Source organism: Phoxinus phoxinus (assembly GCF_949152265.1).
Source record: "Phoxinus phoxinus genome assembly, chromosome: 24".
NCBI classification, from domain to species: Eukaryota; Metazoa; Chordata; class Actinopteri; order Cypriniformes; family Leuciscidae; genus Phoxinus; species Phoxinus phoxinus.
The window spans coordinates 6,733,543-6,758,165 of NC_136899.1; the positions used below are offsets into that span (position 1 = coordinate 6,733,543).

A 24,623-nucleotide genomic window follows, 5' to 3' on the forward strand; every position below is an offset into this window, starting at 1 on the left:
AAGATGTCTGCGCATGTGTATGAAGAAAATAAGCAGCCAAACAGACAGACAAGCACAATAAACTGCTGACGGAACGATAAAATAAGTTAATATGCTTACCTCCATCTAAAATAAATTACCAGCACACTATCACGTCACGTAAAAAACACACACAACTGTGCGTGAGCGGATGTGCACGCGCACGCGCTAAGGTAAGGGCGGTCTTTTAGCTAGGAATCGTTTGATTGGTTGAATGCCGTGCTCTAAAACTTTCTCTAAGAGTAAGACATGTGAGTGAGGCTAAAAATGAATGATAAACGATAGATGTGTTCCCATTCCCAAGCGAGGAGCGTTTTTTTAAAGGTCGGAGCATCTGTTTTTTTCCCCTGATCGCAAGCCAAGTAGTAGTAATTTGAATTTGGCAAAAAATCACACGAACAGTATTACTTCTGTAATACTGAATATCAGCATGGCCGTGATTACCTGTGGCATTGCATCAGGTAATCCAAGTCGTCTTTGTATTTAGGCTCTTGTCAGCTCGTGCTTGTGTAATATTACTGAAATACCATAATAATACATGATAAATAATTCACTATAAAATGTACATTATTAATACAATTATTGGAGGAATTACAATAGTTCATCAAATTTGATCACACCTATGTGCTGCATGGACAACGCGTGTCTTTCACAGGCTTTGCCTGATGTAACCAGTGAGATGTAACTAGGTACTGGCTATATTTAGGGTCACTGAAAGGTCATGTCACCTCAGATGCATGACCTTATTAGATGCATAAGGTCTGCTTGACTAACTCCGGGTGACACTCCAGTGAGGAGTCTGTCGGATGTTGCTGGTAATTAAACTTTATTAGTTCATTTTAATTATGGCTCCTCATTTTAATATTTACTTAATGCATGAAATGCATGCTACTATTAAAATTGCTGCTAATATTGCTACTATTGTCCAAATTTGTGCGATACAAAGTGATCAATAAATAGGGCCTAATTCTTTAATCTTTTATTTATTTTATACTATGCATGTCTGTATTTATGCAAAATTGTATAAAAGTAGGCCTACAGTATCTATCTATCTATCTATCTATCTATCTATCTATCTATCTATCTATCTATCTATCTATCTATCTATCTATCTATCTATCTATCTATCTATCTATCTATCTATGTCATCATTGTGTCCATGCTGTTGTTACAGGTTAGGTCAGTAGGTCAGATTTTTTTTATTCAAACATTGTTGAGAAACTTGTCAAGCATTTACAAATCCCCCACTTGCCTATATCGACTGCAACAGATTGTTCACATGTCGATCGTTGTTATCGGATGATAGCCCACACTCTTGCAAATTCAGAGGTTACCTCTCCTGTGTTTAAAGGGCATCCTAAAAAAGCACCGCCAACATGTTCCGTGGCCAACAGATCCGAGTGCTTCTCCTGAATGACATGGAGAGACTGGAGCGCACTCTATTTCGCTTGGAACAAGGTAGGTCTTCTTCTCAAAAATTGTGCATTGCAAAAGCAAATATTTTAATTTACGTCATCATCAGTTGTGCTATCATGATGTTTAATTTATTATTTTACAGATTTTTTGTAGAATTTATCATTTTGAATTGTTGTTAATGCATAAATTATTCTACCCCTTTTATTTGCCTTACTTTATTACTCTCTGCAACTCAAGACTTTGGAACCCAAGAAGCTTTGGATAGATTTATGCGTTACTCGTGGTGCATGAGCACCGAATATCACATTCAAAAAGCTGTCAGCTATATATAGCGGAGGAATGTGCTGGTGTTCTGTCCTGTTTGCTGTGGTGCCCATATGTTTTGCGGTGTAGATAATGTAAATATAGTTTACTATTGTATGCAATGGTCAGATTGTTGCTAATTACAGAATAGAATACTACTAATAGAATCAAACTGCTTACTACTATGATGCATGCAACCATAAACCTGAAACTCTTTATAGCATTATCATTTTTGAGCCATGGGTTCCCTCTGGAATTTCTTATGGGTTTGTAAAATATCTTCTTATGAGTAAAATAAAATCTTAGTCTATTCGATTTTCATGTTTTGTTCTACAACATAAATGTCCTACAGCAAGTCTTTTCAAAACAATTAAATGATATCACCATTTTAAATAAATATGGATTAAAACAGGCCTTTTTAGATCAAATTTAGCAATCTTCCAAATAATTACGTGAACTGTTTTTTTTTCTTAAATAAAATTTACAAGCATGCTGTTTAGTGATAAAAAAATCGCAATATCACCCTAAAATAAAAATGTACGATTAAAGATTAGACAATTTATATAGTTTTGTTTTTTAAACACACAACGGCACACATTCAGTAAATTGTAGATAAAATATTCCAAATATAATTTCTTTTAAAATAAATATTTTTAAATAGCCTAATGAAATTTTAACATACTGAAGAACACAGACATACTCGCCTTTTAGCTTAAGGAACTTAAGCTTTCTGAACTGTATGTTTCTAAAAATGCATTAAAATACACTGCAACAGCTAAGTTTATCAAATTGCACACCAAAACAATATATGAATAAACAACCAGTGGCTTCAAGGAGAATTAAATCAAAGATTAATGAGGAAAAGAAGATCTTCTTGAAGTCTACTTGAAGGGATTTTCATTTCTTGTTCTAAAACATAAATTACACAGTATCTGATATGTATTAAGTTTCATTGATCTGAACAATAATTTATGATTAAAGGATCTTGTTTGATAAATGCACTATTTAAGACTTATGGGGTTATTGGATGTGCAACTCCCCCTGCTGTTTTCTCAAGTGACTCACATTTCATTTCACGAAGGCTTTGAGCTTCAGTTCCGCCTGGGCCCGACCCTGCAGGGCAAGAGTGTGCATGTTCACACCGACTACCCAGCACATGGCAAGAAGTTTGTTGGCTCCAGCTTCCGTCAGCTGGAGTGGGTGAACCCCAGTGGCAGAGAGGATGACTCAGACAAGTTCTGCAAACTGGATCTGGAGATAGCAGGGTCTTATCAGTATTACTTTGGGTGTGGGTAAGTGAGAATTCTTGGAATTGTGGCAGTTTCTAATTTTTACGACAAGAAAGAAAGATGTTATCATATTGTGTACAGGAATGAAGAACGAACCGGAGGTGGCCACATTGTTGTGGATCCAGTGTTGCGTGTCGGCCATGAGAGGAAGATCCTGCCTCTGGATTGCATTACAGTTCAGACTTACCTGGCAAAATGTCTGGGCCCTCTGGATGAATGGCTTGACAGACTTAGAGTGGCCAAGGAAACTGGTATGAATCATTTATCAGTGTGTATTGAAACTCATTTATGAGTTTGGTATTGCTGTAGTACCTGTGACTCCTGAAGCCCCCTCATATAGAAAGATATGTGCTAATGTGTATAAAAGGGATATTTTTGCTCCCCATTGATTGCGGCAATTTATGGGTTATTGCACTTTACCAGAATCATCAAAAAGTAGGGGTGTAACAATACCCTGTCACGATTCGATACATATCACGATACTGTACTCACGATACGATATTATTGAGATACTCTAAGACATATGGTAAAAGGTTAACACATTTTTTTTAAAACTTGGTATTACATTATGGTTGTAAATGAATAGGCTTGGACTTGGTGCTGGTAACCCAATGCACAGGACAATGGTGCACCAGAATAAAAAATATTCATGATTCTGAAGCTGAAAATACAGAATTATTTTAGACGAATATGCTTGCACTCTGTCGCTGACTAGATGTATTTAAAATAATGTTGGCCACTTTTTACTGGCAACATAAGACATTTGGCATGATCAGGACTCACAAATATTTCCCCATTGCAATATTATACATTATATTCAACATTATATAGTAGTTGAATGTAGTACTGACACTAAAACTATGTAAACTTGAATTTTTTCCTCACTATACACAATACAGATTATCACTATCCACAATACATCTTGTTGCATTTTTGTATTGCGACATGTTGTCACACAATTGTTACACCCCTAGATTAGAATGCATGCCGTATGTGCATGTTCGTGAGCTATTTTTGTGGACATTCTGGACAAGTTTTTTCCAATTTGACAAGATTAAGAATTAAATTGATATTCCTTTTCCTTTTCAGCCACAGACAGGTTCACCTTTTTATTATTATTAGTGGTGTTGGTTAAAAAAAAGCTGTTGCCTCTAGTACATGAACAAACAATTAACTCTAAGTTTTAAACTTTGGTGTGAAACTTGTTCCCCACCATTTGTGCTAATGATGAATGATACCTCAAATCATGAAGACTGTTGGCAAATTTTTTTATTTATTTTTTCAATAAAAAAAGTCAAAAATAAAATAAAAGATAAAACGGGGGGGGGGGGGAAATAACCCCCATAGACTTACATTGTAGTAATGACCAAAGCCATAGGAGTCCAGAATCTAATAGATATCTGTGGGTAGATCTTTTTTTATTCCAGTAAGTAACCATAGCAAACACCCTGAACACCATATCAATGCCCTAGCAACTGGCCAAAACACCTAAGAATCATATAAAAAAAAACTCCCTGGCACTTTTGCACTGCTTACAACTAACAAGCCAGTTTTTTGGCCAAGTTTAGCCAAATTGAAGATATAAAAAGCACATTTGAAGTAATGAACCACCAATTTTTTGTACATGTTTTTTTTTTATGTTCAGGTTACAATATGATCCACTTCACGCCTCTGCAGAAACTAGGCTTATCACGGTCATGCTACTCCATAGCTGATCAGCTAGAGCTGAACCCTGATTTCTCCCCACCTGGAAAGAACTACACCTGGATGGATGTGGGCAACCTGACGGAGAAACTCAAGAAAGAGTGGAACGTGATTTGCATCACAGATGTGGTGTACAACCACACAGGTACTTTCGGCTGTGTCTTTAGCCCATAGTGAATAATGTTTGGAGAAACTTCCAGCACTGCATCTTTAGATTTGTATCTCATTGAAATGGCAATGTCACCTCTGAAGAATGACACAGCAGACTGAGAAAGAAAGTGGTTAGGCTATTTATATATCAATTGCAGCAATCAGAGTGTAGATGAAAGCTGGTCACATCTGTGGCACAATGGTTAAGATTTTTGACCTTTCAGTCACACTGTAGGAAGATTAATGTTGGCCGCCTCGTTCTTTGTGACATTCTAATGTTTCATGTTGCCCTCTGCTGCATGTGTGTCATATGAACAGATTTTCATGTCTGCCCTTATCACCAAACTGAGAACTGTTTCTTGCCAACTAGCTTTGTTTTGGTTAGTCTGTAAAAATGTGCTCCAGCAGGGTGTATCAGTAGCTCTCCAGGGTGCCAGACGTTTTATATTTTAGTATTTTTGCTTTTGCTTTTGCTGTGGTTAACATGCTTTAACTATGAGCCATCGGCATTTACTGACTATAAACAGCTCAATTACTGTAGCCCTCAGAGACTCACAGTCTGATACAAAATTACAGCAGTTGTTTTAAAGCCATCAAATCAACTTTTTCAATAAATATGGGTTCAAACTATATAATCCTGCAGCCCACACTCTGAAATATATTATAGCAACAATTTTGGCAAGGAAATAAAACAGTTTAAGTCGCATAGCAAGCAATATTCACACAGTATGATGTGACTAATTTAGCAATTTTCCAAACAAGTAATTTGATTCGTATTTTTCCATGCATGTTGATTAGTGGTGGCAGTAAAAATAGAAAAAGGATCTCTCCCAAAACGGTTGTATAAATCCTAGTGGTCATTATTGTTTTTATTGTTATGCACACAACAGAGAGTATTCACTAAATCGTAGATTAATTATTCCAGATAGGTTTGAGATTTTTTTTCAAGTGCCACATAAAGGGTTTCCTGCTCTTTGAACCTTTGAACACAGCTGTCATCTTTGCTTAGAAGCAGAACGGCCGTGATAGTGTACATTTGGATTCAGAGCAGCTCTTTAGACACCAGACTTAAGTTTATCACACTTAATGAGCATTTTGAAATTGACTTTACCTGCCATTTATTATGTGCAAACATACCAATCCTTATCTTGCATACAGTTCGTCGTCATTTACTTTCCAACCAATTAACTATGTTTGTATGTCACCTTTTCATTTTCCGCTCACTTTTGACCCAGCATGTGTAATATAATCTTATACTAACAGGTGCAGCAGATTGTATTTCCATATGTTTGGTTTTAGAAAGGAAATCACTCCAATTGACTGAAGTAAAATGTGCCGAAGGTCATAGAGATGATGAAACGGTCTATGCGGCAGTTTAAAGAATATCTTCTGTATATAGCTTAGAAAAACAGATTTTATTTGATGTATTTATAAGACTATGATTTTATGATTGCTCCCTTGGTTAGCTGCCAACAGTAAGTGGATCAGACTCCATCCAGAGTGTGGCTATAACCTGTTAAACTCTCCTCATCTGAAGCCAGCCTGGCTGCTGGATAGAGCCCTGTGGCACTTCAGCTGTGCCGTAGCTGATGGGAAATACAGCGACAGTGGCCTTCCACCTCTTATTGAGAATGAGAAACAGATTACTGTGAGTCTGGAGGCTGTCACGGCTTTTTAATATGCCGCAAATCCTTTGAAGTTTGGCCAACAAGTGATGGTGTTTGATTTGATGTTTCAGATCCTACGAGGGCTTCTATGGACGGAAGTTTTCACCCAGATGAAACTATGGGAGTTTCTGCAGGTGAACGTTGAGAAAGCCGTGGAGCAGTTTAGGAAGGTTCTTCAGGCTGGTGAGCGTTTGAAGTCTGCTAGCATGTTCTTGGATGCTCTGTCACTTGTGTTTTGTAGGGTCGGAGGTAAGTTGGATGTATTTGGCATCTGTAGGTAACAAACCCGAGGGCCCTGAGCTGATGGGAAAGCCGAAATTAAAAGTCATCCAGGATTCACAGTATAGACGCCTCAGCAACACCGTAGACATGCAACTGGCCCTGGAGATGTTTGGCAGACACACGTGAGTCCACTTCCTGTTCAAGTTCTGTTTAATGATTGTTTTTTGGATAGAGTATTCTGTTATCAAATATCTATGTTCAGTTTTTAATGATCTCAAATGAAAAGGTCAGGGTAACCAAGATAATTTATTAATTTTATAATTTGATTATACTTATCTTGGTCACCCTGACCTTTTCATATAATTGTATAATCACAATAAAGTAATAATATTCTAATGAAGTCAACAAGGAAGGCCCTACATCACTTATACTGTATGATATATGATCACAGTATAATATATATATATATATATATATATATATATATATTATACTAATATATCTGTCACTTATACTAATATATATGTTTTCATCCATTTTTACATTCAAATTGTCTGTTTTTTTCTTGTTATGCCAGTGTACTGCACTTTGTGAACAAATAAACTTTATTTCCTTGTACATTTCAAAACAATAGTAACGGTCCCAAATCCATTCAAGAGTCCTGTGATTGGTTTAAGAAGAGTCTTGAGGAACTGAATGTGGAATGCTATAAGGAAATGCAAAGTCATCATGAGAAGGTTGGTTTCTGTAAGCCTCACGTGTGTGTACAATTCACAGTTGATCTTGCTGTTTAGCTTTGTTGTCTGTGCGATTCATTTACGTCATTTCTCTCCTGCAGGCTATAAACTGCATAGTTGGAACAGTTTGTTATGAAAGACTCGCCACCCACGGCCCTGTACTTGGACCGGTCACTCGGACAAACCCTTTGGTGACTAGGTACATATTGTGTAATCTCACAGAGCAAGACTGGTGGCAGTTTGAAAGTCTGGTCTACTTTGAAATTTATTCTGCACAAGAACTGCCCACTTAAGAATAAATTATCTGACAGACATAAATGCAGCTAACAAAAATATGAGATAAAACCAGTTTAGATGGAAAGGATCTCAAGTTGACTAGCTGAAGACGTTACTGTAGCTATACCCATTAACCCAGTTCCTATTTCCCTGCCATTGACGAAAATTTCTGGCTTTCTGTGTTTTTTTTATTGTTTTTTTTAGGCAATTTATATAGCGCTTTAATATGTACTATTGTACACCCAAAGCGCTTTACAATCATATCAGGGGTCTGTGTTATACAGTAGGGGGCGCTATTATTAGGCATCTTCTGAAAGAGTGAATCTTATCAAAACAGGCGAAAAAGAAGCAGAAATAACCGATAGCTCAGATAAGCAGATGCATTTGTAAGATAACGCGATCATCAACATTAAACAGCATCCAAACTGCAGAATGTTACCGAATAAAATATCGACCCAGGACGAGCTATAGGACTATGCAACAGTGCAAGCATAAGGGGTGTTGATGAACTCCATCATCATTCTGAATCCGATCTGGATGTAGTCTTTGACGACAACACAATTTTCTCAGCTTTTTCTCAAAATGTTGCTTTTTTTATGAAACTTACCCACAAAAATAAAAATGAATAAAAAATAATGCATTAAGCTACTGTAGAATAAATAAATAAATTTTTTTTTAAAGCAGATGCTCTGTTATTTCTTTTGACATAGCCTATTGCATGTCCAGATATGCATACAACAAATATTCTGAGTGCTTTGAAAATGTTCTAGTCAAGGGCAAAAACAAAACTTTTTAATGCCACAAATATATCCAAATAAAAAAATGTTTTCCCTCAGAAGTGTTCATTGTATGCGCATGATATCTTGTAAGCTTCGAATTGTATTGTGTAATACGCTGATGAGAACGGCAGATTCACAGTTTTCATCCTTGTTTTGTTGTTTTAATTATTCAGATATTTTACCTACCCATTTGAGGACATGCCAATGGAGCAGGAAAACCAGCTGATGCTGAATCCAAATGAGGCTTGTCATCTGCTCGCCCATAATGGATGGGTCATGGGTGATGACCCGCTCAGAAACTTTGCAGAGGCAGGTGAGTCAAAATATGTGTATTTCTTCTGAACGGTAACATAAAAAAATACCTGCTTGCTGGTCCACACTGGTTTATGGTGGTTTGGTGCTGGTTGGGCCAGCAAAGCCATTCAAAAATTGCATGGTCTTTCTGGTGACAAGATAATCTAGCCTAGGAGCCAGTTTTTAATGGTTGATTTATATGTCTGTTAGGGTCTAATATTTACCTCAGAAGAGAGCTTGTTTGCTGGGGTGACAGCGTTAAACTTCGCTATGGCGACAAGCCAGAAGACTGTCCATACTTATGGGCTCACATGAAGAAGTACACCGAGATCACAGCCAAACATTTCTCCGGTGTGCGTCTGGATAACTGCCACTCCACACCCCTTCATGTGGCTGAGGTACGTGCTCAGATTTCCACTTTATTTTTGATCTGCAGGCATATCTCATGATATATTTATACAAGTAACACCATATGATACTGACAGGAACTCTGAACGTTTTGCAGTGTCATTGTAGATTCATAGATTATGATATATTTATACAAATGACACCATATGCTACAAACCTGAATTCAGAATGTTTTGCAATGTCATTGTAGATTCATAGATTATATCTGAAGAATGTGAAAACTTTTCTTTCATTCTCATGTTGAAAATATGCAGTGTCATTGCTTCTGAGTTTGTACTCCAGGTTTTTCACGTGTACTATTAAATGTGGCGTCTTGTATGTTGTGTCTATAGGCCATGTTAGCTGCAGCCAGAGTGGTCAGGCCCAATCTTTATGTGATAGCTGAACTCTTTACAGGAAGTGAACAGCTTGACAATGTGTTTGTTAATCGGCTGGGGATAACCAGTCTCGTCAGAGGTACTGCAGACTGCAAGAGACACACGTTTGCCCTTATGCTCAATTTGCTCTTGTTTTTTTTCTCTCCCTCTTTTTGCTTTCTCAAAACATTAACACCTTAATGTTAATAACATACCTTTTCTCTCCATCACCTAATCTCCATCAACCTGATGCATTTCATGTGCACACAAATAATACTATATTAATGCCATACTGCATTGCTAATATACCTGCATCATATCCTTTATGCTTTACTATGTAACCTGAGCATGTTCCTACTCATTGTCATGCACTTCATACATTGTCTGTCTTGCTTAATTTCCATCCATCCATCCATCCATCCATCCATCCATCCATCCATCCATCCATCCATCCATCCATCCATCCATCCATCCATCCATCCATCCATCCATCCATCCATCCATCCATCCATCCATCCATCCATCCATCCATCCATCCATCCATCCATCCATCCATCCATCCATCCATCCATCCTCTTTTCTAACCCTGCTGCTGTGTGCTGGCTGGGCTGCAGTATATGTTAGCTGTCGCTCGTCATCACAGGCCTGATCTGTATGTGGTGGCTGAGCTCTTTACTGGCAGCGAAGAGCTGGACAATGTCTTTATGACTAGGCTTGGCATTACCTCTCTTATCCGAGGTAAGACGCAAAGAGATTGGGAAATGCAGTTGCAGTGACACTCAGAAATAAGGAACATGCCATGTGAAATACAAATGTACAGCAGATGTAAATCATCTTCAAAATGAGCTAACACACCACAGCTGCTGTTGATAGTTTGAGTTGTATTTCACACAGAATATCCTTAGATTTGAGATATTAGATAGAAATGGATTTGTTCTTGAACTACTGGCACTTTTATGTCACAGGGGTTCATTTTTACGTATTCATTTATTTGATGAAGGCCACATTAAATCATTACTTTTGCTGCTTTTAAAAAGCCATTTATGTTTACATTTGTCCCATATTAAAATGTTAAATTGACATAAAAATTATCAAATGAAACTATTATCTCAGCAAAAAGCGAAATGAAAACCATTTCAATATATTTATTGTGTTGTTTATATAAGTTTTTTTGTCCAATGAGGAAACAATAAAGCTGTGACGGTAATAAAAATTACAGATTTCCTTTTCAGATTTGTGATGTATGTACAGTACTGTATATAGTTAGTACACAAATTAAATAAACTAGTGAGAGTATGAAAAGTGCCTAGAGTTTAAAAAACACCCAAATTATACAGCAACATAAACCCTGTCATGTAAAGTTTGACCTTTTTATCAAATGTCCCATTTACTGATAAGATTTGTTCTCTCATCATCAGAGGCCATGAGTGCCGGGGACAGCCGTGAGGAGGGTCGACTGGTGTATCGTTTCGGAGGGGAGCCTGTAGGGTCATTCGTACAGCCAAACCTCAGGCCTTTGGTGCCGTCTATCGCTCATGCCATGTTTCTGGATGTTACCCATGACAACGAATGTCCCATTCAGGTCAGAAACACATACAATCCTGTATTGTATATTAATTTTGTATTTTATATATCATGATGTTATGATTACTTGTTTCACTGATTATTTTAATACTATTTAATATCATTTTTTTATGTGAAAGATGTTTTTCTTATTCTTGTCTTGTAGGTTCGTTCGGCGTTTGATGCTTTACCCAGCTCTGCTATCGTCTCTATGGCCTGCTGCGCCTCAGGCAGCACTAGAGGATACGATGAGCTCGTACCTCACCAGGTAAAAATGTGCACAGTGACTTTGGCTGTGTCCTAAACTTAAACCTAAAGGTCTTGCTTTCCAATCATTTAATGACTAAATAAACAGTATTTTAGTATAAAGGCACCTCCTAAGGAAACTGGTTGCAGAAAGGCTTTCAACTCAAATATATTGTTTACATCCATCCCAATTATGTAACAAGAATCGTTTGTTCTGTCAGCACCTTGAGTATAAAACTCCCATTATGAATAATTTCTTTACTTCTCACCACTAGTGGCGCCAGAGAATTTTCATTGTAGGTGGGCCTCCAGAAAACTGGATGGGCCAGTTAAAATAAGCCACAAAAAAAAAAAAAACGGGTTCCCTTTCATCTCCGTTTCAGCACTTTTCTGCGGCACTGGGGACTGGGGCACTCAGTAGATTTCTAAATTTCTGATTATTGAAGCCAATAATTAATCAAAATAAGATTATTTGTATTATTTACAAACTTTTGTTTCGTCATGTTTTCAAAGCCTACCTCAATAGCGTGCCAACAGACTTCGGTGTGCTCAGATGTGTGCGCGCTGCAGTTGCTAGGAAATACAGACACTCGCGGACATGGATTTCTGTCGCGCGGGTCAGCTTCTGTTTTCGGTTAAACTGTTGCTTTTACAAGCGTTGATTGCTTTATTACTGCGTTGCAAATAGATCATTTCTATTACCCTATCATATAATTTCAATTAAATACGCTGACAAATCAAATAAATTGTTAAACTCAAACTTCAGATTTATTGGGGCACAGCAGATTTATACGGGTCTAGCAACACCCCTGGCCTGGGTCAAAATGGGCGGGCCCGGACCTAAAATGGGTGGGCCCAATGGTAGCGCCGCGGGTGCTTCTCACTAACAAAGAGTCCTCTATATCTGTGTCAGTATTCATACCTAAACAAAAGCCTTTTCTGTTATTATTTTTTTCCTTCCACGTCAAAATATTTCCCTGGGGTTTCTGATATACCTGGAGAAAGCTATCTGTTAGCATTTACATTCATCTAAATGGAAGAAACTCTAATTCTGCATGCAGCACTGCAAATATACAACCTGTCAGTCAATAAATGGGAAAACAAAGTAACTGCTTACTTGTTTGAATAAAGTAACTGATATTTTAATGTGAATTTAAGTTAAGTTACTTGGAAAAAAAGTAATTGATTACAAAACATTCTTTAGCAACACTGCAAATATGTATGTACATATGCTTTTTGCCCACATAATGGTGTTGGTGTAGTATCAACCCGCTTTTTTCTCAGATTTCAGTAGTAAAGGAAGAGCGTCTGTACCCTAAATGGAATCCTGATGCGCTGCCCTCTTCTGTTGGGGAGGTGAACCTCCAGACTGGTATAATGGCAGGAAAGCTGGCCCTCAACAAACTCCACCAAGAACTGGCAGAGAAGGGCTTCACCCAGGTTAATGTTTATTCATATGAGATGTGAAATAAATGTATTATGAGTCACAATCATTAACAGCAAGAGGAGACTTTGATACTTGTTGCGAAGTTTTTATTAACTATTGATTTCACTGGTTTGTTACTTACCGGTACTGTAGCAGACACCTTAATTCCTCTGGATTAAACTAAAATTAAGGAATATGTTACAACAGGTCATACCTCATACCAAACTTGTTTATAAAGAGAAGGATTTGCATTGGAAGTTCATTTTAAAAGCAGAAATGTGAAGCTCAGGTTTTACCAAAACACTTAATGAGTTTGTTTTCAGACATTTTTTCAGAACAAACTTCACTTTTCTCAAAAGTTATTTTTCTCAAAAGTTTGATAGTATCAAAAGTTATTGTTTTATAAAAAGATTATTTTGATCATTGACGTTATTTTTCTTTAAATACCACTAAGTTTTACTCTAATCCAAAGACATTCAGACATATTTAGCTGTCCAAATACTTTTTTCGAACCACTATAAATTAATTCTTCATGTATTAAAATGTTATTTGTGCTGTAAAGTTGTCACTAGGGTGGTGGAACTCGTCATATTTATACCTGTAACCTCTACCTCTCAGTCTTATGTGCACATTGCTGTCTGTTCCTTTGTATTTGTTCATCATGCATGTCACAGGTTTATGTTGATCAGCTGGATGAAGACACCGTGGCTGTGACCAGGCATTGCCCCAACACGCATCAGTCTGTTGTGACTGTGTCTCGAACAGCGTTTAAAAACCCAGAAACGCACCAATACAAAGAGCATCTGGCCCCCATGTACATCCCAGGTACAGACGTGAACACTTACTGTATAGTGCTAAGTGCTTTCAGATTACACTGTTGAAATCGAAGTCATCTAATTTTATGTAGAGCACATCAAGTAGTTTGACAATTCATTTTCTCTTCAAATGTCACTGAAGTGCAACTTGCTGAAGTGAATCAGCGGTTCTACCAGTTAGACATGTTTTGTCTAATCTGTCATCATGTTACACAGGTAAAATTGAGGAGGTGATTTTAGAGGCACGCACCATAGAGAGAAACGCTGAGTCATATGCGAAAGATGAGACGTGCATAAACGGCTTGCCGAACTACACTGTTGTGACCCGTGAACACATCCAGGTAACATGACTAGTGCTGGGTGCAGCTGTGCTGTGACATGAAGTGTCTGTACGCTGTCATCAGGCAGAGAAAAGGCTAACAGACAAAGATCCTGTTCTGTGTGAATTTGTTGGCGTTTAGTATGCTCTCTTTATAGCTTCTTAGTGTAGAGTTACTTTAATACTGTACTTGTGTGCAGAGCTTGTCCCTACTGATGTAGGCTTGCATATAACACGTGTTTTTGTTTTCAGTTAAAGGACAGTGAAATTGTAAAACAGGGAGATGCTACCACAAAGGGCCGCAGTGAGTTTGTTGAGGAGATTTTGTTTGAAAAGCTCACTCCCGGTAGTGTAATTGCATTCAGGTAATCAAACACACCAAATTAAATTATTCCTATTTAATAGTCTCATTTAATGTTTCACTGTAATTATTTGTTCAATGTAAACTATTTTGCAACCCTTCTTTCCATGAAAATGAAAATAGCCACAGAATCTGAAGGTGTTAACCACAAACAAACCCACAAAAATGTAGTCATGATAATATAATCATGGTGACCATGGGCTGCATAAAAGGAGAAATGCTGTTATTTTTTCCCATGGTACACACATAATATATATATATATATATATATTTTTTTTTTATGAAACTTCCATAGATTTTTCCATACCATCTCCAAAAAGCACTTGGATTATAGACCACAAATCATATAGTCCACTTTTATAGTGCTTTTATAGTACTCTTTTGTCCTTTTTGGTGCTTGAATGGGGATGTAGTGGTGTTGAAAAAATCTATGGAAGTCTCTTTTTGTGTGTGCGTGTTCCATGGGGAAAAAACAAACAGCATTTGATTGTTTAAAAATCCACATGAGCATGAATCATTTTTAGGTGAACTGTTCCTTTAAATGAATATTAATTAATTAATTTCAACATGTAACTGATTTCACAGGGTGAGTCTTGATCCAAACTCTCAGAAAATGGTCGGCTATTTGCGAACTCAACTCTCACAGTTCAACCGGCTGTATAAATCCGGCAGTCTGACTGACAGCAATGTTCCTGGCATCCTGAAAATAGCTCTAGAATTGTAAGTCATGTTTACCGTTACCTTTTACAAACTCAATTCTCATTTATTCGTTTTTGCTTAGAAAGCGAAATATCAACTGTGCTGTTTAAGTGTTAATTTTATTACATAATGATATGAGTCAGATCAGTTTCTTTCAACTCAATTCTCTCACTAAGACCTGTTGTTTTAAATTACTTGGCAGTTTAATATCCAAACTGACTCTGGCCGAGCTGAACGTGTTGTTATTCCGCTGTGATGCGGAGGAACAGGAAGATGGCGGTGGCTGCTACAATATACCATCCTGGATGCCGCTGAAGTACGGAGGCCTACAAGGTACCACAATTCCCAAATAACATGATCGGTCACTGTTGTCATGTGACTATGAATAAACATCATTCTTTCAATACTCGCAGGTTTTGTGTCAGTGTTGTCTGAGATTCGTCCCAAAAATGACCTCGGACATCCGTTTTGTGACAATCTCAGGCAAGGTGATTGGATGATCAATTACGTGAGCACTCGCCTGATGAATAAAGGCGGAGCTCTGCGGGAGGTAGGAAAGGAAATATATATTTTTAGTAATTAAGTGATAAATAGTAAAAAGTAATAAACTTTGGTGTGCAACTCAGATTAGCAAAAATTTACAATTGTAGAAATGTTTTTCACACTTTGATGTGGCATATAAATATTTCTGATTGATCCTAGGTCGGAAAGTGGTTCAGTGCTGTATTCACATACCTCAAGCATATTCCACACTACTTAGTGCCGTGTTATTTTGATGCCCTTATGGTTGGGGCGTATGCCACGGCTGTAGATGAAATCTTCAACCAAATGTCCAGGTTTGATTTGTTCTCTGTTTAAGTTTAATATGTTGTGAGTAATATGTGTAATAATGTGTATAATGGGTTCCATTGAACGGGCAGCTTTGTTCAGAACGGGTCGACCCTGGTCAAGCAGCTGGCCCTGGGCTCGGTTCAGATGTGTGGGGTGGGTCATGTCCCTGCCCTGCCCCCCCTCTCCCCCGAACTGGAGGATGTCCCGGTCCGACTCAACAATGTAACCAAACAAGAGGAGCAGTGTTGCGTTTCTCTTGCTGCAGGTTGGATTCATACACATTTTCATCGACTATAAATAGTTAGATTGCCTGGGATATTTAGATTAATTCATGCTTTAAATTTTCTAAAACAAGCCTTTTTAAGGACAAGAAACTCCCATTACATATTGTCTAAAATTGAGATGCCGGGCCTAGTGTATAATATCATGCAAATAGTACCATATTTACATACTTAGATAAAGATTATTGATGTACCAACTCAATACACTTTTATTATTATTTTTTTTTATTGTGTGAGAGGGACTATTAAATAAGCTGACATTTTTTGTCTAATTAAAAATCTTTACATAGTGCAATTTTGTAAAATGTTTAAATTATGTGCACTCTCACAATGCACAGGACATACAATATGCCATAAGTACGACATCAGATAAAACTGTACAGGTTATTGCAGAGTTAAAGAAAAAAAAAATAGCTGTCATTACCCTAGTGCAATATAAATATACCAAAATGTATTTGAAATAAATGTATTTTATGCTAAGTTATACTACAAATACATTTACATATTTATGTACTTAATATAAATACCCTGCAATTGTACTTTTGGTATACTTAATTGATATACTTAAAGTCTGCTAAATTGGAACAGCTAATTTTGTACTAATAATATCTTCTCACAAAAACCGTATGCCTAATCCACAATGCATTGCACACAATGTACGCTCATGAAATTGTTCTTATCCTGGTTCTAATGTTAATGCGCTTCATACGCTTTCAAAACCATTTGAATCAAATTAAAAATTCTTGGCCCAGGGGAAAAAAGCTGTGCAGTGTTGACGCATTATGAAAATGAGGCCAATCATTGTTGTCAGCAAACATGACAAGTATGACAGGTTAGCTGATCTTATTAGTGAATACAGCAAAGAAAGTACACAACCCTCCCTGAGGAATTCTGTTATCAAGAATGAGGTGTGAGAAGTAGAGCTTCACTTTCTGATTAACCAAAAGTCATGCATCCAGAGAGGAAGAGCAGCTTTAGCTTAGTCATGGGTTCAACAATTAAACAAACAAATCTCAAACATTCTGTTAAATATCCCTTCCATATTACAATGTATTGAGTAAGATAAAAATGTATATGTAAAATTAAAAAGGTTACTGTACATCAATAATGATTATTTTAATGGATTTGAAATATAAACATCATACAGTGTGTAAATGCATCATTATGGCACAATATACCTATTATTTTTGGCCTGGTTTAAAATGCAACAGTCAATTTTATACAACATGTCACAGGGGGTCATACTGCGTCTCTTGGCCTGATAAAGTTGAAGATGCCTGTGGTTTCAAGTAACTTTCATCTGTGCAGGTCTGCCGCATTTCTCCACTGGAATCTTCCGCTGCTGGGGGCGAGACACATTCATAGCTCTGCGCGGTCTCATGCTTTTGACAGGGAGGTACCTGGAGGCCAGGTGAGCATCTAATTTTATGCATACTTAACATACCAATCCTGCCAATATCATCATCTAATCTGGTGTGTTTCCGACAGAAATATAATCTTAGCCTTTGCTGGCACGATGCGCAATGGTCTGATCCCTAATCTGCTCGGTCAGGGTGTCGCAGCCCGCTATAACTGCCGTGATGCAGTGTGGTGGTGGCTTCAGTGTATCCAGGACTACTGTAGCATCGTGCCCAACGGCACAGATATTATAACATGCCCTGTGTCACGTATGTATCCCACTGATGATTCTGAGGCACAGCCCCTGGGGACAGTGGTAAGAAGAAAGGAAACAATCTCTGACTGCTTATGATACTTGATGCAGTACAATAGACTCTGTCTCTCAGGTAGTGCCATATATATTTTTCACAGAAATGAAAACTAGGCGTAAGGGATAGAATTACAGTGAACTGTTTAACAACATACCAATTGTTCAGCTGATGAGCCTTGTTTTCATCCATATTAAATTCAATATGGCAACCATGTAACCTGACTAAAGGGGCTTTCGCACCAGCTAGTTCTAAGAACTAGCAAACAGGGTGGTTCACCTAGAACTAACAGTTCTTGGTAATTTCCTGGTTGCATTCGCACCGCCAGTAGGAACTATGAAGTGACGTAAGCCGCACTTGTTGTGCTTTTAATTTGGCGGAGCGTCAGACCTTTATTTTGACGGAGCTGAGAACGCCAGAGCCTGAGCACACAGTGCTCACATTTTCCGTGTTTAGTTTACGATCTGTCTAACAGTCCTGTCTAATACGTTATTAGATAGAAATGTTATTCATAGAAAGACAGTACCGTATATGAAAAGGTATTAGTGTATGTCGTGTGGTTGATATCCAGTGTTACTAGCTGAGCAGAAATACATAATCATATTGGGCTTGGTCTCCTCAAAGTTGCGTTGGATTTTCTCCTTAGCGTAAATTGGCCTTAGAGGCCGATCTTTCACTGTTTACCATGATCGTGGAGTTAGTTTCTAGAGTAAATATATAGGCTATAATCTGTGTTTACACAGCTTTTTAAGAAATGTCAGGTGCTGGTGTTTTGCGTGCATTCGGCCAATCAGCGTACACTTGCGTCACTGGTAATTCCTATAGTGTTGGTTTATGGTGTGTTGTGTTCAAGTCCTCCTGGGAAGTTCGTACTTACGAGGTGGGAGGTCGTGTTTATGACGGCAGGTGCGTTCAAGTCACTTTCGTCCGAGAAGATGGCGGTGTACTTCCTCTTAAAAAAATACAGCAAGGTTCTACTCTAGTTCTAATAATGAAGAACAAAGAAATGTGCATCAGTTGTGCTTTTTTAATGTTTTTAAATTAATCTATGAAGCCACTGCCAATATTTAACTTTATCGTTACATATTACATTGTTATATTATAATGCTATCATAATATGTGCAGGTAATTAGCTTATCCGGGTACTTCCGCCAATAGTTCTAACTATGAAAAGGTTTCCCCTTAAATGCCTCTTAAAATGCCCTTAGGATATCCTAAGGGAACCATTAAGTTCTCGGGAACCACCCTGGTTAGTTCCTAGAACTAAGTTCCTACAACTATCGGGTGTGAATCTGCGACACCACGAGAAGAGCAAGGGGCGTTTTTATATATATATTTTAATATATTTTTTATATTTTCCTATTAAATGTACTACACTTCCATCCAACATATTAGCCACTGGAATATTAAAAAAGCCTTTCATTTTTATGATTTTGTTTCACAATTACCTATTACATTAGCATTGGTAAGCAACTTTCGAAGCCTTTTTAAAATAAAATTATTAAAATGGACATTTTGCTTATAAGCGTAACATCATAGGTTCAGTCTAGATATAGCAAGTTTTTAGATATTGTTTGCTCACCCTCAAGTTGTTCCAAACGTGTATGAATTTCATTCTCCTGCTGAACACAAAAGAAGATATTTTGCAGAGTGTCATTAACCAAACAGCTGATGGACCCCATTGACTTCCATAGCATTTTCTTTCCATACTATGGAAGTCAATGGGGCCCATCAACTGATTAAGTTACCCATATTCTTTAAAATATCTTCTTTTGTGTTCAGCAGAAGAAAGAAATGCACACAGGTCTGGAACAACTTGAGGGTGAGTAAATTTTAATTGTTGGGTGAACTATCCCTTTAACTTCCATTTATTATTTAAATTATTAGCCTCTGGATTGATAAACATTTCATTTTTATGATACCATACTTTTATTGTGCTTTTTTTGTCATTTTGTAGCTGAACAACCCCAGAATATTCTTCAAAAATGTAAAAAATATATCTTTTGGCATGGTTTCAGATTGACTGAATGCTGTTCATATTTTTGTTCATGACTTGAATCAGGATCACGACCAGCCATTATATGTGGTCATTCAAGAGGCTATGCAGCGTCATATCCAGGGAATAGTGTTCAGAGAGAGAAACGCGGGTCCGCAGATCGACCGTAACATGCGAGATGAAGGTGAGTCATTTTCTATGAATGCACAGAGGACTCTGTTTTTCCATGTCTGTCTCTAACCATACCTTGCTTTTGCAATGGCCCTGATTCATAGGCTTTAACGTTGAGGCCAAAGTAAATCCCGAGACAGGCTTTGTTTACGGTGGAAATCGCTTCAACTGTGGGACGTGGATGGATAAAATGGGAGAGAGCGACAAAGCCTATAATAGAGGTGTTCCAGCCACACCCAGGTATTATAATCACCTGCTAAACCTCTACAGTATAATAAGCTCCACTGTATCTAGTACAAAAGAATGCTTTTAATGTGAACACACATTTGAGCCTGGATAAACCAGTCCTCCATATGCCAAGTGGATGATGGCGTTGTGTTTGTTCAGGAATGGTTCTGCGGTGGAGATTGTGGGTCTTAGTAAGTCAGCAGTGCGCTGGCTGATGATGATGAATGAGAGTGGAAATTATCCATACTCCTCTGTCACAATACACAGAGATGGTACGTTCTTTATAACACATTCTCCTTCTCAATGAAAATGCCAGTGTTTATTATTTATATTTCAAAATAGTGACGCTTTCCAATCCTGCACTGTTATGAAAGCCACACCTTCAATTGTATCACAATTCACAGTTATGGACTAACATATATTTACAGCCTATTTAGCTGACAGCATTAAAATCCCTTTTCATATATTTTAACGATCGATCATGACCATTGTGGTTCATCCAGGAGCAGAACAGTCAATGTCATATAAGGAGTGGAATCAACTGATCCAAGAGAATTTTGAAAGGTTATTCTACGTGTCGGATGACCCTGCGGACCCAAATGAGCAACATCCCGACCTGGTCCACAAGAAATGCATTTACAAAGACAGTTATGGGTCCTCTAGCACCTGGTGTGACTACCAGCTCAGGCCTAATTTCACCATCGCCATGGTTGTGGTGAGTCTTAGTGCTTGTACAAGTCTTTTCAAGTGTTTTGGAGGCTGTTCTCTTATACACCACTTTGTTTCACCAGGCACCAGAGCTGTTTACAGTGCAAAGAGCCTGGAAGGCTTTAGAGATGGTAGAAAAGAAGCTGCTCGGTCCTCTGGGAATGAAAACACTGGACCCAGAGTAAGTAGAAAACAACACCTGCTGTCTGCCTATTGGCTAAGCAGCCACTTGTGTTAGAGTGTGCTCTTCTGGCGTGCTGACTGGACATGGTTTGATAAGTGTTTTTGGAATTATAGCTCCATTTATACTTATTTATAAGTAATACTATTTTATAAATATATTTATAAAGACTCATTAAGACCTATAGTGCATTATAAGAACAGTTATAGTTAGTTACATTTATATTATTTGTATAATTACGAAGTCATGCATTTGCTTTTCCAATGCTCCAGAACTAGAGTATGTGCATCAGTGAAGTCATTCGCAAGTAGATGTTTGTTTAACAGTATTTGTCTAACAGTGATCTGGTGTATTGTGGCGTTTATGACAACGCTCTGGATAATGACAACTACAACTGTGCGAAAGGATTCAATTATCACCAAGGACCTGTAATTAAATTTTTTTATGATCTCAGATATGAGAGATTTCTTTTTTTTCTTTTTTTAAACCATGCGCATTTAATCATTTCTATTTCAGGAATGGCTGTGGCCAGTTGGATACTTCTTACGAGCCAAGCTTTATTTCGCTAAAAAAATGGGCCAAGAGAAGTACAACGAAAGTGTGTACCTGGTGAAGAATGTTCTGTCTAGACTTTATACCCATTTAGAAAGGTATTGCAGATCTCACACACAAACAAAAATGGTTGTATTTCTTGTGGAATTGTTGGAATCTGCAGGAGATTGAGTTTAATAATGAAGTATTTGAGTCATTTGCACAGTATACAGCAGCTCTTATCTATATGTTGTCTTTGTTCTAGATCACCTTGGAAGGGTTTACCTGAGCTGACCAATGAAAACGGACAGTACTGCCCATTCAGTTGTGAAACACAGGCCTGGTCTATCGCCACTGTTCTGGAGGCCCTCTATGATCTATGACTATGTCAAGGACCATGAAGATCTCATGTACTACTTGCCACCTAACTGAGAAGTTCAAAGGACATTATTTTACATTCACAACCTTGTCCAGACACAAAATGTGTGCTGCTACTGTTACTACTTTAGTGTTTGGAAGAAATGGAAATACTTTATTTGTTGATTGTGCCAACTCATTTTAGAGAGATTTTTGTCATGTTTACATTCTTATTAGTGACTACCAGCATTTTCAGATTGGGTTTGTTGGTTAAGAGACAGATTTATGCCCATTTGTGATTATTAAAACAAAATCTTAATTTAGATCGGCAATATGGGCGGTCTGCCAAGGGCAACAAAAGCTTGTTTTGCTTTCATGAACACGTCAAACTACTTCATCATAAGATGACATACATATTTTAGTCTCACTCATGCATGAGCTGATGCACCACACTTTCATGAGTTATTTTTAACCTCAGATTTTAACTAATATAAGAGCTCAATAAAACAATCCATGTTCAGTGCAATTGTAACTCTCTATGGTACAATGTTGGCTTTGTAACCTTGATCTTTCTTCCCTTTCTTGCTATTCAGAAACAAATATATAACACATTGTATGGTTAGAATTGCAAAGTCATTTCTGTTTCCTGGGTCGCCCTTACATGGAAATACATGATGATTTAGAAATTCAAAGATTTCTGTACATTTCTTCTGCATCTGATTTCCCCCTACGTCTTAGACATACAGTAGTTATAAAGAAAATTGAGAAAACATTAACATTGCAACTATATACAATATTTACACTACATTGAAATTACAATAATGCAATTTCACTGGCAATTTTTATCAATTACAATAGCATCAGTTATATTATTGCTGTTAAACTTGTGCTATGTTTAATGGAAAGGATATAAAGAGGAGTGATCACTTCATAGAACAATACTGAAGAATAAATATTGATTCATTCAACTTTTAGGAGTTTTAAATGTATGAATGTATCAATCTTCACAAGAAAAATTAACTTAATTAGTGTTGAATTTGGGCATTGAGTACATCAATCAGCTTTATTACCTATCTTCTGTCGAAAAATGCTGCATTATATTGCATCATTACAACATAAGATCCATACTATGGAACAGTGGATCTTAACTAGGACATAACATAAATTGATATAATTTATAACATATAGTTTGTTATAAAACATAAATTGTTTATTTAAATAATTTAATTAATGCATTTTTCTTTGTTCTTTTTGCTCTGAAGAAAAATCATATCTTCATATGCATTTTTTTACTACATTGTGCAGCCTCAGCAAACAAATAATAAATGGTCAGCAAATCAAAAAACATTTTTATAAACTTTTTGTTTTGTTACCATGTATACCATGTATTCTTAAAACAGTTAGAGGCCAGACAAATTCTGCATCTGGAGAACTTAAACTTATATTGGCATATAGGTCACAGCCATTACATATTTAAAACAGTAATATACTAAACCTAAACTATTCTTGACAAACTATATATCATTTGAAAGCTTACAATCTCTAGTTTACTTATTTGGTGATTTTCAAAATAAATTACAGAGGAGCTGTAATTTATCAATTTGCAACAAGAATATTTTCATACTCCTTAAGGCGTGTTCAGACCTTTATTTTGAAATAGTGAAATAGTGACATGAAAAATCATGAAAGAATGGTAAAAAACCTCCGTTTGTTTTCATGCCAAGAGTTCAAAAGATAGCATTCATTCAACTATTTTAGAAAAAAAGGTCTGAAAATGTTATAAATATAAAGAAAAAAAAGAATAGATTCACCATTTGTGATGTTTCTTAGAGGATGAATTCGTTTCATTAATCTGCCAAACTTCCAATACTTCCGAATAGGATGTCTACTTCATAAATTGTATGAAAATTGTAAAAATAATGGTTCAGATCTCTCAAACAACATATTGGAGGCGCCCGTATATGGGCAGTAATGCCAACTAGTGACAAAGTTTGGTACATGCGTCCAAACTAAATCTTACTGAAAGCTTATTTTTGAGATCAACCAATTTGAAACACAACTTGTTCAGATTTTTGGCTTAGATTTTTTTGCATTTTTAGAGTCACTCAGGTTTTGAAAATATATATTGTATTGTAATGATAAAATGTTTAACATTGTACATTTTCATAAAATCAAACTTCTATAACTTTCTTAATTTATTTCACTTCTACAAAAAATCTGCCAAATGTCTTCTTTAAAACAAGACCAATTTTACATCTATATTCCAAAGCATTCTTGAATTACAACCATTTAAGTTCTGAATATTTTCATGTCTATTTAAAAAGAAAAAGGGGGGGGGGGGGGTGCCGCTTAAGGGGTTAAGAAAACCATAGTTACTTATTTTGTTTTCTTTAAAAAAAAATTTAAGAATAAATATGATTAACGATTTTAACCCTTGTGTGTCATTACTGACATTGGACATTTTTGTCTTTTTCAGTTTTGTTTTTCTGATAATTTTGCCTGTGTTAATACACACTGCATACATTTTTGTCAAAAATACAAGTGTGTATTTTCATTGGAATTTTCATTTAATTCCATTTTCTTTA

At 36.9% G+C, this 24,623-nt stretch overlaps 2 protein-coding genes across 4 annotated transcripts in view; one reads left to right on the forward strand and one right to left on the reverse strand.

Annotated features, from left to right (window-relative positions):
• frrs1b (ferric-chelate reductase 1b) overlaps positions 1 to 696 on the reverse strand; it is a 7,822-nt gene extending 7,126 nt beyond the window's left edge. The window contains exon 1 of the mRNA XM_079601091.1: positions 184 to 696. The gene's annotated coding sequence lies outside the window, so the exon portion shown is untranslated. The remainder of the gene's footprint in view (positions 1 to 183) is intronic.
• aglb (amylo-alpha-1, 6-glucosidase, 4-alpha-glucanotransferase b) lies at positions 459 to 23,377 on the forward strand. 3 transcript variants are annotated; one of them, XM_079601085.1, is made up of 34 exons: positions 459 to 479; positions 1,370 to 1,476; positions 2,819 to 3,029; positions 3,108 to 3,277; positions 4,672 to 4,875; positions 6,347 to 6,528; positions 6,619 to 6,730; positions 6,825 to 6,951; positions 7,404 to 7,506; positions 7,608 to 7,705; positions 8,735 to 8,874; positions 9,066 to 9,253; positions 9,596 to 9,719; positions 11,038 to 11,201; positions 11,349 to 11,450; positions 12,713 to 12,868; positions 13,529 to 13,679; positions 13,886 to 14,010; positions 14,241 to 14,353; positions 14,935 to 15,069; positions 15,251 to 15,381; positions 15,462 to 15,598; positions 15,751 to 15,884; positions 15,969 to 16,144; positions 17,469 to 17,571; positions 17,649 to 17,874; positions 19,929 to 20,046; positions 20,138 to 20,273; positions 20,421 to 20,533; positions 20,765 to 20,976; positions 21,053 to 21,150; positions 21,491 to 21,578; positions 21,667 to 21,800; positions 21,947 to 23,377. In XM_079601085.1, exons 2-34 carry the CDS (start codon positions 1,395 to 1,397, stop codon positions 22,062 to 22,064), a joined length of 4,611 nt encoding a protein of 1,536 aa, XP_079457211.1. In that variant the 5' UTR covers positions 459 to 479; positions 1,370 to 1,394; the 3' UTR covers positions 22,065 to 23,377. The 3 variants fall into 3 exon arrangements, with proteins under 3 accessions (XP_079457211.1, XP_079457210.1, XP_079457212.1); XM_079601084.1 differs by lacking the exon at positions 459 to 479 and adding an exon at positions 750 to 833; XM_079601086.1 differs by lacking the exons at positions 459 to 479; positions 9,596 to 9,719 and adding exons at positions 774 to 833; positions 10,234 to 10,357.
• Positions 23,378 to 24,623: the final 1,246 nt, after the last annotated feature.

Excerpts from the sequence above, each read along its gene's own strand:
- aglb (XM_079601085.1), top strand. The coding sequence starts at position 1,395 with ATGTTCCGTGGCCAACAGATCCGAGTGCTTCTCCTGAATGACATGGAG. Across the intron at positions 4,876-6,346 it reads TGTGGTGTACAACCACACAG|CTGCCAACAGTAAGTGGATC; the intron begins GTACTTTCGGCT and ends TCCCTTGGTTAG. Across the intron at positions 20,274-20,420 it reads GGTGTTCCAGCCACACCCAG|GAATGGTTCTGCGGTGGAGA; the intron begins GTATTATAATCA and ends GTGTTTGTTCAG.